Source organism: Podarcis liolepis (assembly GCF_965112155.1).
Source record: "Podarcis liolepis genome assembly, chromosome: 11".
In the NCBI taxonomy this organism is placed as follows: Eukaryota; Metazoa; Chordata; class Lepidosauria; order Squamata; family Lacertidae; genus Podarcis; species Podarcis liolepis.
This window is the reverse complement of record NC_139565.1, coordinates 33,756,220-33,774,141: the sequence shown is the minus strand read 5'-3', so window position 1 is coordinate 33,774,141 and position 17,922 is coordinate 33,756,220. Positions and strand designations below refer to the sequence as shown.

At 44.2% G+C, this 17,922-nt stretch overlaps 1 protein-coding gene across 5 annotated transcripts in view; it reads left to right on the top strand.

The window, feature by feature from the left end:
- The window catches only part of VCAN (versican), a 136,618-nt gene that overhangs the window by 13,234 nt on the left and 105,462 nt on the right, over positions 1 to 17,922 (top strand). For all 5 annotated transcript variants that reach the window (XM_083465112.1, XM_083465111.1, XM_083465109.1 and 2 more), the window contains exon 2: positions 14,588 to 14,654. In XM_083465112.1, the coding sequence (XP_083321238.1) occupies positions 14,594 to 14,654 (61 nt within the window). In that variant the 5' untranslated portion in view covers positions 14,588 to 14,593. The remainder of the gene's footprint in view (positions 1 to 14,587; positions 14,655 to 17,922) is intronic.

Here is a 17,922-nt window from a genome sequence, read left to right as displayed (position 1 = left end):
AGCGGTACTGATGATTGGCCACCAGAGCGCATTATAGCCTATTATGATCCTGCCTCCTGGAATCCTGGTGAGCTCATACAAGGGGCACGGGATCCTATTTATAATCTAAACAGAATAATTCGATTGCAAGCAGTAGTGGAACTTGTAACCAATGCAACGGCCCGGAGTTTGAGACTTATTGCACAACAATTGGATGAAAGTAGAGCCGCCATTTTGCAGCTGAAAATGGGAATGGATTATGTACTTGCCAAGCAGGGAGGCCTATGTGGAGTCTTGAACTTGACAGGGAATGCCTGTTGCTTTAACATTTCAGATAATGGTGAGGCAATCCGTGTGTTGGCCACAAAGATGGAGAATATAGCACATGTCCCAGTACAAACATGGGAAGGATGGGATATGGGATGGCTCACCAATTGGTTACCTAATGTCACAGGACTCAAAGGGATACTATTGTCTTGCTTGTTTTTCTTGACAGTAGTGGTAATGGTTTTATGTATGATGCCATGTATCATTTCATGTTTTAGAAGTACAATTAGCAAGATGGTTTCAAATGAAACTCTACCTCATATCATGGCCCTATACAGAGCTTTACCTCAGGAATATGATGAAGGTCAAGCTATCAAGGACACTTGGGATGAAGGTCCTTGAGCTTGAAAGGGGGGAATGAGGCATCAGGCATAAGCCTGCATTTTATTAATGTTTGATCAGGACTTGTATATTAAAGAGGGCTTAGATTTTCAAAAGTAGATTTTCAAATGTTTCAATGCCAGGCAGAGAAAACCTTGGCCATTCTCCTAAGACAAGGGGCCCCCTTTTTGATTGATAGCAGAAAGCAATTCTCAAAGTCGTAAAAGCTGAAATTACAGACTGAGTAATGACATTGACCCTACATGTTATAGAAGATAACAAAGGCAGAGATAAACATGATTAGGAATGAGTAAATAGTAAAATGCCAATGTGCCTCCCAGTAAAATGATACCATGGGCCTCTCTTAAAACCTTGAGCTGTATTTTCTAAGGCCAGAGGTAAATGGGAGAAAAAGCATCTAGCTGGGAAGTCTTTTTAAAGCATCTAGCTGGGAAGTCTTTTTAAAGCTGTTTCTTCCTTAAACTGAGAGAAAAGGCAACTGGCTTGGCTGGGGAAAAAGAAGCTTCTTCCTATTTTATTTTGAGGCTGGAAAGGAGGGTGAAAGGGGGAGATGTAAACTGAAGAGGCTGCTTCTGAAACTGTTCTAAACTGAGTTCTTTTTTCTTTCTTTCTCTCTCTACTTTAAAAAGGCCTTATTCCTTTTAAGAGGCTATCTGTGTTGTGTATTAAATATGTTGGTAATTATGCAAAGGATTTAACAAATGCTAGAAGAGTTGTATTTATCTTGAAATTAAGTCAGCCACCAGTCCAGCCTCTTGCCAGACAAGAAGACGCCATCAAATGCTGTCCTGATATATTAGCTGCCAGACATTTGTTTAGAAACCTTCAAATGAAGGATATCTTTCAATGTTGATGTAAAACTCAAGATCCTTGACATATGTTTAAGATAAAAATTTAAGATTAACCATTTGTTTTAGAAGGCAATAGGGCAGGAAGGGCAAGAGGTGAGCTGGTAATTAAGATTCCTTGTTGAGACACATGTAAGATATATTACTACTTATTTGTCATTTATAGATGTAACAATATATAGCTGTTTGTGTTCCTTATAAGGACAGAAGGATATGGGTGTATCTTTTTGTGATTGGTTATAGCAATCAGCCAATAGGAAATCCAACCAGGCTGATTGGACAGAGGCAGCCCAAGGAGGAGCAAAGGGGGCTGGATTAAGGGAATATAAGTGCTGGCCATAATGGCAGGAGGCCAGGCCAGAGCTTGGTAACCATATACCACTGTGCCTCTCATTTATTTGTCTGACAAATAAATAATTATTTTAAATTCTCTATTGCTGCGTTGAATATTTCATTCCAGCTAAGCGTTAACCACAAGCAGGGTGCTACAGAGAGGCCCGCTGAATCAGACCAAGCAAAGGGTCTGTCTAGTTCTGCATCCTGTTTCCCACAGGGACCGCCCAAATGCTTTGGGGAAGCAGGCAACAGCCCTCTTCCGTTGTTTTAATCCCCCACCACCTGGAACTCAGAGGTATAGTGCCCCTGAATCTGGAGGCTCCATCTAGTCACCCTGACTTACCGTCAGCGACGGACATTTTTGTTGTTGATTTGTCTTAGTCCACTTCTAAAACTGGATTGTAGTGGGGATTGGGAATGGCCAGTGAAGTAGGTTGTTGCCTTCAGAATAGCAGGGCCATGTGAAAAATGTTTAAATATATCCCAGTACAATTTCAAGTATCACAGCACAGTTAATGCTTTTTTTCTCTCTCTTTGGCTTTGAAAACCAACATAGCTTGTCTTTTGAGCCTGTTCTACAACAAGTGGTTAGGATCAATGTATTGCACAGCACAGGGATATGGCAACACCCCACCCCACTTGTTTTTGCTGTGTACATTGAGCTGCCTGGGGAACATGAGGAATGAGGATACAGTACTATAGAAAATATCAGGGCAGCACAACCAATATATTTTGTGTCATCTTCCTTAAGATGCCAGCTTGCCTGTATAGGGCAGATTTGAATCATAAATTGCCTTTTATGTACCAGTGCTCTGACCCGACCAATTGTACCTTTACATCTTATCCACATACTGCCAGCTCTCAAAGGCATGTTGTCACCCTGGGAAAACTACATCCTCTCAGCTGACATTCCCCAATTGTCCACATGTAGACACACAGGCCCTGCAAGCAGTCGCACAGAGACCCATTGCAACACTCCCAACAACTCATCCTTGCTACTGGTATCCCTGGAATTGCTCTCCACAGCTGATGTTGCTTCCATCCTCCCTGCACCAAGCTCTGGAGCCTAATTTTTCTTGTGACTCTGTCTGGAGCCTTCAGGATTCCTTGATAGACTCTGCCTCCCCCTCTGTCAATGGGCTTCATGACTCCCCCTTGGAATTTCAAGGGTACCCTAAGTATGTTGTGATGGCCTAGACACCCAACAGCTGGATGATGTCAAATTTGATGAAACTCGTTACCTGTTTAGAAGGGAAGGGGCACAAGACCTCCCTTTTCCAAAGGGGGGGGAAGCTGAAAGGGAGCCATATTCAGCCACACCACAGTGTTCCAAAGCAATGCATCAGTTCTATCAAACCTGACAGCATGTTCCCCACAGAGCACAAAGTGCACAAATGTGTGACCCTGTCATGCTAGGATTTGGATGGGAAATTATGGGCTCAGAATGACCCTCCACTGCCATGGCAGCGGGTTTCTAAATGCACAGAGATTCTTCTTCTACTTTGCTCCCCCTCCCAGTTCTCCATGCAGACTCTGACTTTGTACATAAATATGATTTAGTCATTAGTACTTATTTATCATCATGTGTTAAGTCCTAGTCTGCAAACATCACAGGAGGCCAATAAACACCTTGAAATAGTCCAGAGTGCAAAGGCAAATAGGACCAGGGGTCAAGATGGATGCACTGACCCAGGTAATCTTCTCAGTAATCCTTGCTGAGAGAGATGCCAGGCTGGGAACTCAAGGGGGACCTGCCATTTGTCTGGGTGGACTGAGCCTCAGTGATGGATAGGCAGCAATGGTGTAACCACTTGGGTAGATATGCAAACGAGGAGTCCTGCAGGGATGGAATGATCAGACAGTGCCTTTGTGTGGAGATGGGAGCAGTCCTCTTTCGTAGACTCCCTCCAGTTCCGATGTTGTCGCATCCCATGGCAGCCTATCAATGGCCATGTTCCCGCTGATGATCAGAATGAAAGAGCTCTCTATATGGAGGGACATTCCAGGTGCAGGATTAGCAGGAAAGGAGACGGATGTCTGCTGCTGCTGCTGCTGCAACGACATGAATGTTATGATGACTGCCTCAGTGTATGGCTATTTCTAGATGGGGACAGACGGTGATATGAATCGGAGAAGTTTGGCATAACGTAGAGTTCAGCATAGGCCCCCGTAAGCAAGCCAGTATTCATCATCATTTGGTCCTCCCTGTACTGAAACAGGGTGAACATGTGGGATTGCTTTCACACACCTCTTTATCCTCGGATCTTCTGAGATATTCCATCATTCAGGGATATCCCACACAATGTGGAAAAGAGATGTTTGCATCAAGTGTTGCAGCAGAGAACATAATGCCATTTGAAGCTGACCTGAGTGCTTGCAAACAAACCTTGTGCAATAACAAAGTGCCTAGGAGCTGGACATTTGTTGTCTCTTTAAATCATAGAATCATGGAATTGTAGAGACGGAAGGGACCACAAGGGTCATCTAGTCCAACTCCCTGCAGTGCTGGAATATTTCAAATAGGTTTCTCTTTTCAGAACTGATTGTGTGCACTGGACATACAGTAGACATCTCTTTTCTGTATCATCTGAAACATCCTTCCTATTTCCTTGTCACATAAAACGGGAAGAGTGTCCCTGATACAATTTTGGGGGTGGGTGGGAAGAGTATCTTATCATTTCAAACTTTAATATTTAAATCTGATGTTCCTCCAGCACATTCATGTTTTTGCATGCCAGCCTTATTGCAGAAGGATTCTTAATACAGTGGCGGCTAACAGGTGTCCCTGCAAATGCATTTGAAAGATCCATACTTCATTATATCTTTGCACATTTTAGGAATATTTAGCAACTTGGCGATAGATGGGGGGTGAATCCGAATAGTTTTATTGTGTAGTTTTGAAGATTCTTGTTAACAGCTTTTTAAAAAGACTTGACCCACTTGAAGAATGGAGAGCAGATATTCTAGGACAGACTTTGTCAGCCTGGGGCCCTCCAAATGTTCCCAGCATTCTGGCCTTTGGCTGTGCTGGTGAGGCTGATGGGAACTGAAGTCCAAAACATCTGGAGAGGCTGAAGAAGGCTGCTCCAGGCGCTTTAGAGGCTACATCTGCACTCTACATTTAAAGCAGGATCGTAGCACTGTAAACAGGCATGGCTGTCCCCAAAGAATCCTGGGAACTGTCATTTGTTTATGGGAGAGCTGAAATTCCCCCTAGCAAGCTAAATTCTCCAAATTTCCCTAGGAAAGAGGGAGCAATTTCTAAACAACTTTGGGAATTGTAGCTCTGTGAGGAGATTAGGGTTCTCCTAACTCTCTGCACCCTTTACATAATACATCTCCCAGGATTATTTGGGGGAAGCCACAACTGTTAAAATAGTATAACAGTGTTTTAAATGTCTGGTGTGGAGATGGACAGATTCATTAAAATATCAATACCCAGGAGCAGTGGTATTTTTATAGGAAAAATGGTGTCTGAACTCACCACGAACACTTTCCTTGTCCTCTTAGACTGGCAATGGTGCCCACCTGAGAGATGCTAGAACCAGAGCTTTTTTCCAGCTGGAACTCACTGGAACTGTACTGGCCCATAAGTAAAAGAAATCCAAACTCCACTGTAGAGCAATATTTTTATTAGGCCAACCAACATGCCATAAAATTGTGTGCAAACATTTGAGTTCTTCAGAACTCTTCATCAGACCAGATGCTGCCAGATGTTTCACCACCAGCCAACTCTCTCTCCCTCACACTTCCTTTGTTTACCATAGTATGATGAGTTATGGAGAACTCAAAAGCTTCCACACTCTTTTTGTGACATTCTAGTTGGCCTAAGGAAGGCATTGCCTTAATATGAATTTGGGGCGCTTTTTTTTACATGTTAGCTAAAAGGAGAGAGAGATTTGACCAAATGACTGCCCTTGGGCAAGGCATTCTACTCCTACGAATACACCCTCCAACGTTTCTCCAATGAAAAAAGGGACTTCCTAAGGGAAAACAGGACATTGCAGGATCAAATCAGAAACCAGGACGGCTTCTGTAAATCTGGGACTGTCTCTAGAACAGTGTTTCCCAACCGGTGTTCCGCGGCACACGAGTGTGCCGTGAGACGTTGCCTCGTGTGCCGCGAGATGCCTGGAGGGAGGCGGGCGAGTCGGGCGGCGAGAGGCGGGGCGGCGGCGGCGAGGAGAGGCCGCGCCTCCTGCTGCTGCCTGGCGCTCCTCCTCGCAGCCGGCAGCGCTGCCTGGGCGCCTCCGCGCGACTCTGCCTCGCTGGGTTTGGTCTCCCAGCAGAGACGGGTCACACACGCCCCTCCCTCCCTCCCTCAGCCTGCGCGGAGGGAGAGCCAGAGAGAGGCATCGCTCCTGCGCTCCGAGGCGGATTGAGCGCAGCTGAGAGGAGCTGCCGAGGGAAAAAACTTTCACTTTTGTGCGTCCCTCCCGGCGTGACGCTGCGCGCTGACGTCACGGGGCGGGGCTTTACTGGTGGTGTGCCGCGAGATTTTTTTTCAGTAAACAGGTGTGCCGTTGCCCAAAAACGTTTGGGAAACACTGCTCTAGAATGTAGGGAGGGTCTGAGTAAGGAACCCCTTTCCACCCACCCATCTATCCAAAGCAGGCCAAAAGTCTGCTAGGCTGGCTTGCCTCACAGCAAAATAATAATAATGCTGTAGAATTATTATTATTATTATTATTATTATTATTATTATTATTATTTATTGAATATATATACTCCGCCCAATACCCAGAGGTCTCAGGCTGTGCTGCCCATCCTCCCCCTGAAGCACCTGGGCTGGTGACAGCGACTGCCCTGGCAAGGCTAGAGCCGCACACAATATGGTGGAGTTGAGCACTGCTGGCGCTGCAGGCAGCCACCACCTTGGCACATCCAGGGCTCCTGTCCCAGTACTCTCCCTGGGGCCCCCAAAATCAGCCTTGCGGGCCACGTGTGGCCCATGGGCTGTGTGTTGGACCACTTCTGGTTTAGTTGGAGTCTCCCTTATTGTAATCCATTGGTTTGGGTCCTACCCTTTAGAGCAGGAACAAACTACTGGTAGCTAGGTCCATCTGTGACTGAATGTTTCCTTGCTTTAGTTGTGCAGAGTCTCTGGTTGCATTCAGATGACACTTTATTCTGTGTTCTCAATTTCTTTATTGGATAATTTCTGTGTTTCATGTGCTCTTTCACATGTTGCAAAAGCAGCTTCTGAAAATCGGGATTCAATGGAAGTTAAGCACTCATTCTGTTTTAATTGCTTCCAGAAAAAAATCCATTTGCAACCTCGTTAACCTAGAAAATCGTGGGAGCTTTGTGCTGTAATTTTCCTATGGTTTTCCATGGATCGTGCCATGTGATGAAATCTGGGGTAATATTCTTGACTACAGTTCTTTCCTGACATTTTCACTGGGAAACAGTAGCCCACATGTGTGTAATGGGTGGCAACATGTCCAGTGATGTTAACTGTTGTGTCACAACACACCCACTGAAATTCAGCGTGACATGGCAGTACAGTATGTTGATGAAAAAGCCACAGTTCCTTAACACATTGGGTAATGCAGTGTAAAAGGAACATTAGAAACTGGTATAGAAGCACTAGCATTGTAACCAGGAAAACTAATGCAATAATGCCCATGTCTGAATGCATTCTCTGTCTAATTAAGAACCCTGGAATACCAGTGTTTTGTGTGTTTCTGTGAGTGTGTGCAGGTGACAGGGAGCTGCAAGAGGAGACAGGCCAGTGGGTCCATAGAATTATAGAATTGTAGAGTTGGAAGGACCTTGAGGATCATCTAGTCCAACCCCTGCAGTGCAGGAATATGCAGCTGTCCCATAGGGGGATTGAACTTGCAACCTTGGCATTATCAGAACTACGTTCTAACCAACTGAGCTAACCAGGGTCCATCCACACTTCCCCCTCCCTCACATGACTGTATATATATATATGTGACGGGGAGAATGGATATCTAGGGCTTGACTTCCCGACATCCACACATCAAATCTGCACAAGATGTAACCCAATAATTTGAGCACAGCCTACCAGGCCTGCCAATAACTCATTTCTGCAGCTCCTGTCAAGCAGCAAAAACAGAAGGTTGACAGTGCTTGGCTCCACACATGGCTGGTGAGCTCTTTTTTTTTTTACTTGGTGAGATAGAAATTATGGAGGTTTCTGCTCTGTATGTAGATCTGTGTGACACTCCTTGGCTTCTTCCATGTGACACAAACCTTTCAGAAGTTTTCAGAGAACACTTTAAGTATGGTGTGAAGAGACAGAAGCAAGGACCAAAGCGTGCCTTGGGGGAGTCAGTCGTTTTGAGGTTCTGGCAGCCAGTCCATAGCAAGCGATAATGAGCTCATCAAGAGACTATGATTAATTGAATATGGCCGAAATTAACCAACTGTGAGCAACAGAGCAATTAATCAACTGGCAGTAATGTGGTGAAACTGGCAAAGTTAATTAAACCGAGAGGAGAATATTTAAGCAGCAGCGTTTATGGTGAAACTAATCAGTGTTCAGCAATTAACGGTCCAGCAGAGAGTTTCAAAAGATGGGAGATGAGTTGATAGTGAACAATACAAAGTGCAAGTATATGTTAGGGCTGCTGCAATAATTTCCATCATAGCTTGTTAGCTGGGCATAGTAAGGAAATGGTCGCTTGGAGTCTATGCCCATATAGTCCATGCCGAGACTTGGGCTTTTCAACTTAGAACTGTAGAGTTGGAAGGGACCCTGAGGATCATCTTGTCCAACCCACTGCAGTGCAGGAAGACACAGTTGTCCCATAGGGGGATCAAACCTGCAACCTTGGCATTAACAGCACCATGCTCTATCCAACTGAGCTATAGTTCCATCCGAACTTCACTAAAAACAAGAAACATGCCAGAGTGCCATGGCTTCTCAAAGACCAAGACTACAATCCTATGCATAGTCACTAGTGAGCAAGTCTAGCTGCCAGTGTGGTGTAGTGGTTAGGTTGTTGGACTAGGACCTGGGAGACCAGGGTTTGAATCCCCACTCTGCCATGAAGCTCACTGGTCAGTCAATCTCACCCTTACCTAACTCACAGGTTTGTTGTGAGGATAACCTGGGGAGGAGGAGAACTATGTATGATACTTTGAACTCCTTGGAGGAAAGATGGGATGTAAATTAAACAAACTGAATGGATAAAATGACACCAACCTTTGGAAACAGGAAATGGGAAGGCAAAACTATCCTGATATAAGCATCAAAGTAAACAGTGCTATAGCCTTCTGCTTGAATGAATGTAGTTATTTGAAGTAGATTCAGCAAATCTAGCAGTAGAGGTTGTTTCCTGTTATACTTTTTCTACAACCTTGTTGCGGTACTTCAGTTCACATAAAATACTTGGGGTAGGATTTAGCCATTAATTAAACCAGAAGGAACAACATCTGCATGTCTATTTTGGGGAGGATTAGATTAGAATCTCTGCACATTTTGTGTCTGAAAAAAGGAGTAAGACTCTTCTAAGTGAATAGAGATCCCCAGGGCTCTTTCACAGCAGCAACAGCAGATGAACAGGAAGAGACAAGCCTCTGATAGACTCTGCGGCCCAAGGAGCAAGGGTTTATTACATCTTTGATCACAACAAGAAGACTTTGAAAAACGGAGGAAGGAGCAGGGGACAGGCAAAACTTCCTTCCATCAAGGAACAAACAGTTCTGACAAGCAACGTAAGGATGGGAAAAGTCACAGCTCTTAACAGACGCTGTTCCTGTTCATTTTCCAAGCTCAGACATGTTTCTGTCCAAGAAGCATCTCCTTGAATCTCTTTTGCTCAGATTTTTTGTGCACACACTGGCTTGATACGAGATTGAAATTGCAGCATGCTCTCTCAGAGCTATGCAGACGGTTGCTCATCTACTCATTGGAGGCTGCCTCACACATTGTACTTTTCCAGCTTGTAGACCCCCCAAAGTGTGCATTCATAATGTGCCGTAGCCACATGACATGAAAAGCCATAGTTTATGGCTTACCATGATCGAGCAACACGATGGCGCATGCTGCTCAGCCACTCCTCCTTTAAGCTTTGTTCTTGGCTTACTGCTTTCATTTTGTAGGAAACCATGAGACCATTTCACATGTAACACTAAGGCAAGCCTTGTGGCTTGTTTCTTGCAGCTGTAGACAGGGCAGAGTGAAAGGAAGGTGATTGAAGAATGTGCATAAGCATGCTGCTCCTTCATGGTTTGTTGCTGTGATATGCAAACCATGGCTTAGAGTGACATTCAATGTGTGAATGTCAGCATGAGTGATCCTCAGCACGAGAGCCAAGAGAATCAAATGGATCATACCCATCCTTTCCTCTTGTTCAGTGAAAGACATAATCAACTAAGGCAGCCTCAGTCCTGAACCCTGACCGGAAGGTGGCTTGAAATCAGGCCTCTGGGCCAAACACAGCTCTGTCTGGCCCTAAGGACTCTCCACAAACTTCTCCACTTACTGGCGATGCTTGAATGCTTCTGCCCATTGGTGCATGTTCCCTGGAAGATTGACCATAGAAGTGCTGCCTTGCGGACATCTGCTGCCTGAGGAAGCAGCCTCGCCCTGCCTAATGGTTGGATAGGCCCCGTATCTGTCTATCAAAATTAGGTCACTTTAAGAAGCTTTCACATGCATTCTGTGTGTTCAGGGTCCATCCAACTCCACTGGCAGGGCAATATGTTGAAGAGGGGTGAGAGTATGCAGCATTTTCAACTTCTTGCCTCATTCTGGTTGGGTTGCTTCCAAATGACCTAGAAATAAGCTGGGTCAGCCGCAGCCTAGTCACCTGAATAGGAGGGAAGTACCCCAGGAGTATTCTTTTTTTAATATGCCTTCTCACTGAATGTATTGTGCTGCTACTGAAATCGGCTGGCTAATATTACACAGGATTAATAAAAATTCACCCTCAGAGGTTAGATTCCCAAGTCATTCTGAACATTTGAAGTTTTCTTATTATCTGCTAATGAACTGGAGTGGCGGTTTGACTAATTGTTTTTTTTTAAAAAAAACCCACCCATATTAAAAATGTATAGCTATGCCCTGTGATTTTTATTCACATTATTTTAAAAATGATGTTGACTTTACCTAAGGCTTTGGCTTTCTTCAAGCTGGAACACGTAATAAATGTGTTAAGGGTGAGAGCGACCATGTGAAAACAGGAAATTGTATTCTTTAAAAGCAAGATGAGAGAAAGACTCCTGAGTGAAAACTGGAGTTGAAATACAGACTGCCATTTAGGCATCTTCTCTTCCAGCTGCAACAAGAGCCTACCATTTTGTCCAAAGGGCTTATGGGCACCTGGTTAAAAAGTAGACTCAAATACAGTGGTACCTCAGGTTAAGTACTTAATTCGTTCTGGAGGTCCGTTCTTAACCTGAAACTGTTCTTAACCTGAAGCACCACTTTAGCTAATGGGGCCTCCTGCTGCTGCAGCGCCGCCGTGCCATGATTTCTGTTCTCATCCTGAAGCAAAGTTCTTAACCTGAGGTACTATTTCTGGGTTAGCGGGGTCTGTAACCTGAAGCGTATGTAACCTGAAGCATATGTAACCCGAGGTACCACTATATGGTGCATTTGTTCTCCCAGTATATGGCTAGGAATACAATTTAAAAACCAGTTACTCTGGGTGCTACTGCAATGAACGGCAATGCGTTACATCCAATTAGAATAGTAACTGAGGATAGAGGTTGGTCAACTGGAACCACAGTTTTTGCACGGATCGTGCCCCAGGCTTTTCACCCTGGCTTCTATATGGAGAAGATCATTTCTGCCATCTGCTATAGAGGGGTGTTTCACAGTTCCACAGTTTCAGCATTAACCTCTTGTACCGCATACCCTCCAAGTGTTCTGATTTCCGAGGGATTGTCCTGGAATTTCAAAAGACATCCTGGCTTCTGATTTGATCCCAGAATGTCCCTATTTTCCCTGCTGGTGCTGCTGCCACTGAGCTGAAGGAGGAGGAGGAGATGGAGCTTGTCCCAAGCAGTGCTTGCAGTGGCTACGAAGGAGCATCCATGGCCTCTCCATGGCTGCCGCTGCCAGCCTCCTCCCTTGGGCAGTTCGTAGCAGCTGCTGGAGGTGGGCAAAGAGGAGGAGAGGCTGCCCTGGGTGGGAAGAAAGGGGGAGCAGAGCAGAGCAGAGCAGAGCAGAAGGAGTTCTGATGCTTTTTTAAAAATGCTTTGTTTATCTGTGCCCAGTCTTGCCCCTTTCTAAAATTTATTTGTTGGGGTGTGTTTTTCTTTTTGTAAATCTATCAAATAATGGAGGTGGTGGGCCTGGGTGCTGTGTCCCATTGGTTTGGTGGTGCTAGCAATCACCCTTCTTCTGATAGGAAATGTTCTGCAGGGCGTGGGGAGGAATAATTGGGGTTGGGAAGTGAGAAATGTCCCTATTTTCCTCTGAGGAATGTTGGAGGGTATGGTACTGGTACTGATCCACCGGAGGGAGGATTTGTTGTTAGACACCCCTGTTTGGGGGAATGTCTGTGCATGGGTCATGGATCAAAATGGGGCTGGTGGGCTGGTGTTGATGTAAATAACTCTGGCATACAACACTGAATGTCATGCTGTGTCTTGCAGTCAATTTTATTTGTTGTCTTGGTGTTAGCTCTGGTGGTAAGGTATTCTTACAGCATTAGAACAAAAAAAGTCTTTGTCCTCTTCATCCCTGCCAGAGACAACCAATGGTGTGAAGCGGGGACAGAGGAAATTTGGAAAGTAACATGAACTTGGTACATTTTCAGCAGCAATCTACTACTCTGAGTTATATGCATTTTTGGTTCTGAGATTAGCATTTGGGCTCCATTTACTATGGACCAGAGATTTATGCCTCCCAAGCCCTAACTCCTGGTTTTCCAGTCTCTGTCCATACCCATTAAAAACTGCAGTACAGTATACATAGCTACTTCTCTCCAACACAAAACTTGCCCTTGTGGATTACCATAGCAAAAGAAAAAGAAAAAAAGGAATAGCCCATTCCCCCATATAGATATAGCACCCCAGAACTTAAAAGAGTGATCCAAGTGTCATGTTTTGGCAAAGCCATACAGAATTTAGAGAGAGACACATCAAGACTTGTTCCAGCAGGGAGGAATTGCATTTGGATTGACTCGCAGGAGAGTGGAGATAGCAGGAAGGGCAGCTAATTGGCTCAACTATCAAAATTCCAGTGTCAGAAAAATTATTAATTAGGAGAAATTTAGTTGTGTACCACCAGGTCCTTTGTTTTAGGATTCCCTTGGGTTTGTAGGTCTCCCTTAACTCAAATTAACTACCACTGCATTACTAATACTACTTGACAGTGATGAATGTGGGTGATTTGTTTCCTGCAGTTCTGATCATGTTATACAGGAAATCTAAGCTCAGCAGTGAATGTGAAGGAAATGTTTTCTGGAAACACCATCATGCTCTTCCTCTGCTTCACTGTTGTTGCTAAACTCCAAGAGAAAGAGAGAGAAAGAAACTGATCGTCTTAACTAATTCCTTCCTCATTATATTCCTTATCATGTTTCCCCTGTCCTTTTCTCTGCCTCTCCTGATCTGTCCATCTAGATTGGGCTGAAGGGGAGGAACCTGTACACCTCCAGATTTGGTTGGACTTTTAAAGTCTTGTCAGCCCCAGGCAGCATGGCAAGTGGTCCAGGATGATGGGAGTTGTAGTTCAGCAGCATCTAGTAGGCTACAGCTTCTCCATCTCTGATGTACATAAACCAACAAAGCTGGTTTCAGAATATGACTATGGTCTGGCTGCTGCTGCTGCTGCTGTTGTTGTCGGGTTTTTAGGTATCAGGCTTCTCTCATTTTCCCTGTAGTATAGAAATTTCAAAATAAAATATGCTCTTTTTGTGGAGTAAGAAAAAAGAGGAAGTGGTGAGATGGAAAAAGTAAAGTGTTTAGGCAAGGTCCAGAAGAAGGGCAAGTGGCAGGGAATCCTAAGTAGTGGACCAAGCACAAAACTATATTTAGCCACAGTTTATAAGGTGCTTTGTTGGTGGAGTGTGAGTTTCCACTGCTAAGTACTATTTGAAGGGAGAACATTCGCCTTTATTGGAGAGTGTCAGAAGATAGATGCAGAAGTATGAAGGTATTGGACACACCATACATTGAAAGCACACGCCTTCCCCCAGAGAATTCTGGGAACTGTCGTTTGTTAAGAGCACTGAGAAGTGTAGCTCTGTGAAGCATAACCTACAGCTCCCAGGATTCTCTGGGGGAAGCTGTGTGCTATATACCAGTAAGTGGTTTAAATGTATAGCATGAAAGAGAGAGCTAGTCTGGGTTTCACCACCCTTGACACATGGTGACTTAGAGCACCTGAAGCAAAAAATGGCAGAGGGTTGTCCCCCAATTAAAGGATATTAATTAATTGCAATTAATCAATCAAACTCAATAATATGACTTTTAATTGATTAATAAATGAAACTGTCAATTATTCCATATATACTGAAGCACCATTCAACTTCTATGTTTAGGTTATACGCACATCAGCCATAACAAACATAATGACAGAAGAGAGATTCCTCGTATGTGGTTATGGGGAAACGCCTATGTTAATGGCGCTTGTCACTTGCAGTCTGTGTGACTAGGATGGAAAGGCACTGGATAGAACCACTTGTCTAAAGAGCTAGAATAAAGACAACGAAATAGCCTGTAATTTGATAAATATATATAATTACCAGATCAAGTATTTACTTAGAAGCTTTTATTAGACCACAGCAGAGTACATTTAATTTATTTTGTGTTTTTATTTTTTGTAGGTCAAGATGTTAAAAAATCTCTTATGGATGTGTTGGACCTTAGCCATAACAGGTGCACTTCACAAAGGTAAGGACATTGTGGACCAGGAATATTTGCTGAAGCTGGCTTCTGTGAGAACTGGAGAAGTTGTCCTGATGTTTTGTGGCAGTGGGAATATGGCAATTATTCTAAAGCAATTAGTCTGACCTTCATAACTTTAATGTGCATTTGTGTGTGCAGTTCCTTTGCCCTGATGGCTCCTAGTTACACAGAAATGAAGGAAAATCTCTGTATATTTATTTATTTAGGGTTGCCACTTCTTCCCCGCCCCTTTTTGGACAGGGTTCCTATGCGCCTTTAACAGCTGCTTGACAATAAAAATAACTAAGGAGTAAAAGCTTGTGCCGTTATCAACCTACGATGTTGGGGCAAAGAAGCATTTCAGCACCATGCAAGAGCTAGCAAAGGTTCAAGAGTTCCTGTTGGGAACATAGATGACAGTGCTCTTCTCAGATTATATTCCCAGGGGGAATTAGCCAGCGAGAGAGCACTCTGTTCCTCATGTAACTGCTAGTTAATATTCTGAATGGGAGCTGAATAAAGTCCCAAGTTAATCCCTAACTTCTCAAGGTAGGACTGGGAGACAACCCTGCAGCAAACCTTGGAGACCCAGCGCCAGCCAGTACCAAGCAAGAAGGACCAATGTGTCTGTTTCCTATATTCCTATGTTGTTCTTCAGTGGTAGAGTACATGCTTTGCATGCAGACATTCCTAAATTCCTCCAAGTAGGACTAGGAGGGACTATTTTCTGAAACCTTGAGAAGTCGTTGTCAGTCACTGTAGACCAGCAGCAGACAACATGGTGCCCTCAGAATGTTGTTGGACTCTAACCTCCACCAGCTCCACCCAGAATGGCCTATAGCAGGCATAGGCAAACTTGGCCCTCCAGATGTTTTGTGACTACAATTCCCATCATCCCTGACCACTGGTCCTGTTAGCTAGGGATGATGGGAGTTGTAGTCCCAAAACATCTGGAGGGCTGAGTTTGCCTATGCCTGGCCTATAGAGGGGGTGCTAGCCTACGCTAGTTGCTTGTCAATTATTTAGCTACCCACTGCTGCTGTGCCTATAAGAGCAGTTTGCTGTGCAGCCATTGTGAAGTGAGATAATGGTTATCTTTATTATACGCCAACTTTTGCACATCACACACATCAACCAGGCCTGTTATCTTCTGGTCCGTTGGCAAACCGAATACAGTGGTACCTCAGGTTAAGTACTTAATTCGTTCTGGAGGTCCGTACTTAACCTGAAACTGTTCTTAACCTGAAGCACCACTTTAGCTAGTGGGGCCTCCTGCTGCTGCCGTGCCGCCCAAGCATGATTTCTGTTCTCATCCTGAAGCAAAGTTCTTAACCTGAGGTAATATTTCTGGGTTAGTGGAGTCTGTAACCTGAAGTGTATGTAACCTGAAGTGTATGTAACCTAAGGTACCACTGTACTGCATTAATAGTTGATTGTAGCTAAACCAGAACTCCTAGATTTACAGTACAAAGCATTTCCCACTAGGTTCCAACAGGACAATACCTGGTAAATAAGCATAGGATTCCAGCCTAATCTCAGACTGGATTATGGTGACTTCAGATGTTACAATATTGCTGTTTGGAAAGAAGTACAACTTGTGATCTCACACATGCGCATTGCTACATGATTATTCACATGTGACCATCTACACAGAGATTGCATGGTGATTCCCTCACAGAAGTGTTTTCTGTGTAAAGAACGCTGTACCTTACGTTGCTTCAGTTGGTTCAACTGGTTTGTGGATTAAACCATTGACAGACTTTTATGGACTATATATTCCACTTAGGTGGAGATTTCCATCATGATTTGCCCTGTCTGTTGCTAAGGTGGTACCTTTAATAGCAAGCTAAATGTATGTGTGACGTAAATGGAGGCATAATTTAAATATTTGCAACTGGGTGTAATCCCCTAACAGGAAAGAAGAATGTATAAAATCAAAATTAATTGACCTGCCTTACACTTTCATATTTTTCCATATTAAAACCCAGTTTTTCTTAAAACCTCCCTGCCACATTTCCCCTGGTATGTGCAAATACCATCTACCATTTCAATTACGACAACAAAAATACATTTATATTGAAAATAATAAGGCTCTTTGTAGGACGACTGCTGTTGTAATTTTATCAGTGGTTTTCATCACTGGCCTGGTTTCCACACCATGATAAACAATTAAGCAATTGCATCTTTAATCAGGGTTTCATGTGAATGGGCCATGTCCTGGGACATACTACTCAAAAGTCCCCTCTTCACTTTGCTCACAGGCCATGCTGGGAGCAACAAACCGCAAGCCTTGGCTTGCCGTGTCATTCAGACCTAGACTAATGGTTTGTTTCTCTCCAAACAAAGCACAAGTGGTAGCCAGGGTTTGTTCTTGGCCTGCTGCTTGTGGTTCATTTGGGGGAAACTAAGCACGAGCCTGGGCTTGGATGCCAAGCATTGTGGTTTGTTGCTCCCAGTGCAGCACGTCCAGGAGTGGTGGAAGAGCAAACACAGGGACTTTTGAGCAGCGTGTACTAGCACACTGCTCATTTGCATTCAACCATAGTTAAGCATTTGTGATGGCTGCTTTAATTTCTTTTTGGGAGCAACTGGCAAGCGAGGCAGCGGTGCCACATTATCTGTTTGAGAGCCTCATTTCAGAGGCTCAAAATTGCTGGGTTTTGCCCCAAAACTTTCATATGGGGGAGGAAAGATTATCCAGATATAGCCTCCTCCTACACCTCTCTCTTTTCCTCTCATGGCATCATCATAGAATCATAGAATTGTGGAGTTGGAATAAACCACAACATATCAATACTGTGCCTAGAAGCTGCCTCAACACTCCATGATTTCTCCATTTCATCTAAGGCAGCAGCTAACGTATGCCTCTTACACCTCACCTAATTTAAAGGGAATGCTGTTTTCCCCCTTTTCTGCTGTCCCCTTTTCTGCTCCCCTTCATTTTCTACCCCACTCAACCTTCCACAGTCCCCCTCCCCCACCCTTTCCTCTGCTTTGATTCCCACCATCAAGGTTGATTTGAATGAAGTAGTACACATGGCAGCAAGTCGCTGAATGCAACCTTGGCTTCCCTTTGTTGCAGATTGCATATACTCATTCCCAACTTGTTCCTTTTGTAAATCTTCACCTGCCCCCTTTCCCCTGGCGCAGTGGTGCCATTTTGTGGTTTGCCTCAGGTGTCAGAATGTCTTGGGCCGGCCCTGGTCAAGAGATTTGTAGATGCCTCAGGGGTGGAATGGCTATTGCCTCTAGCTCTATGGTATTTGTTTCGAAA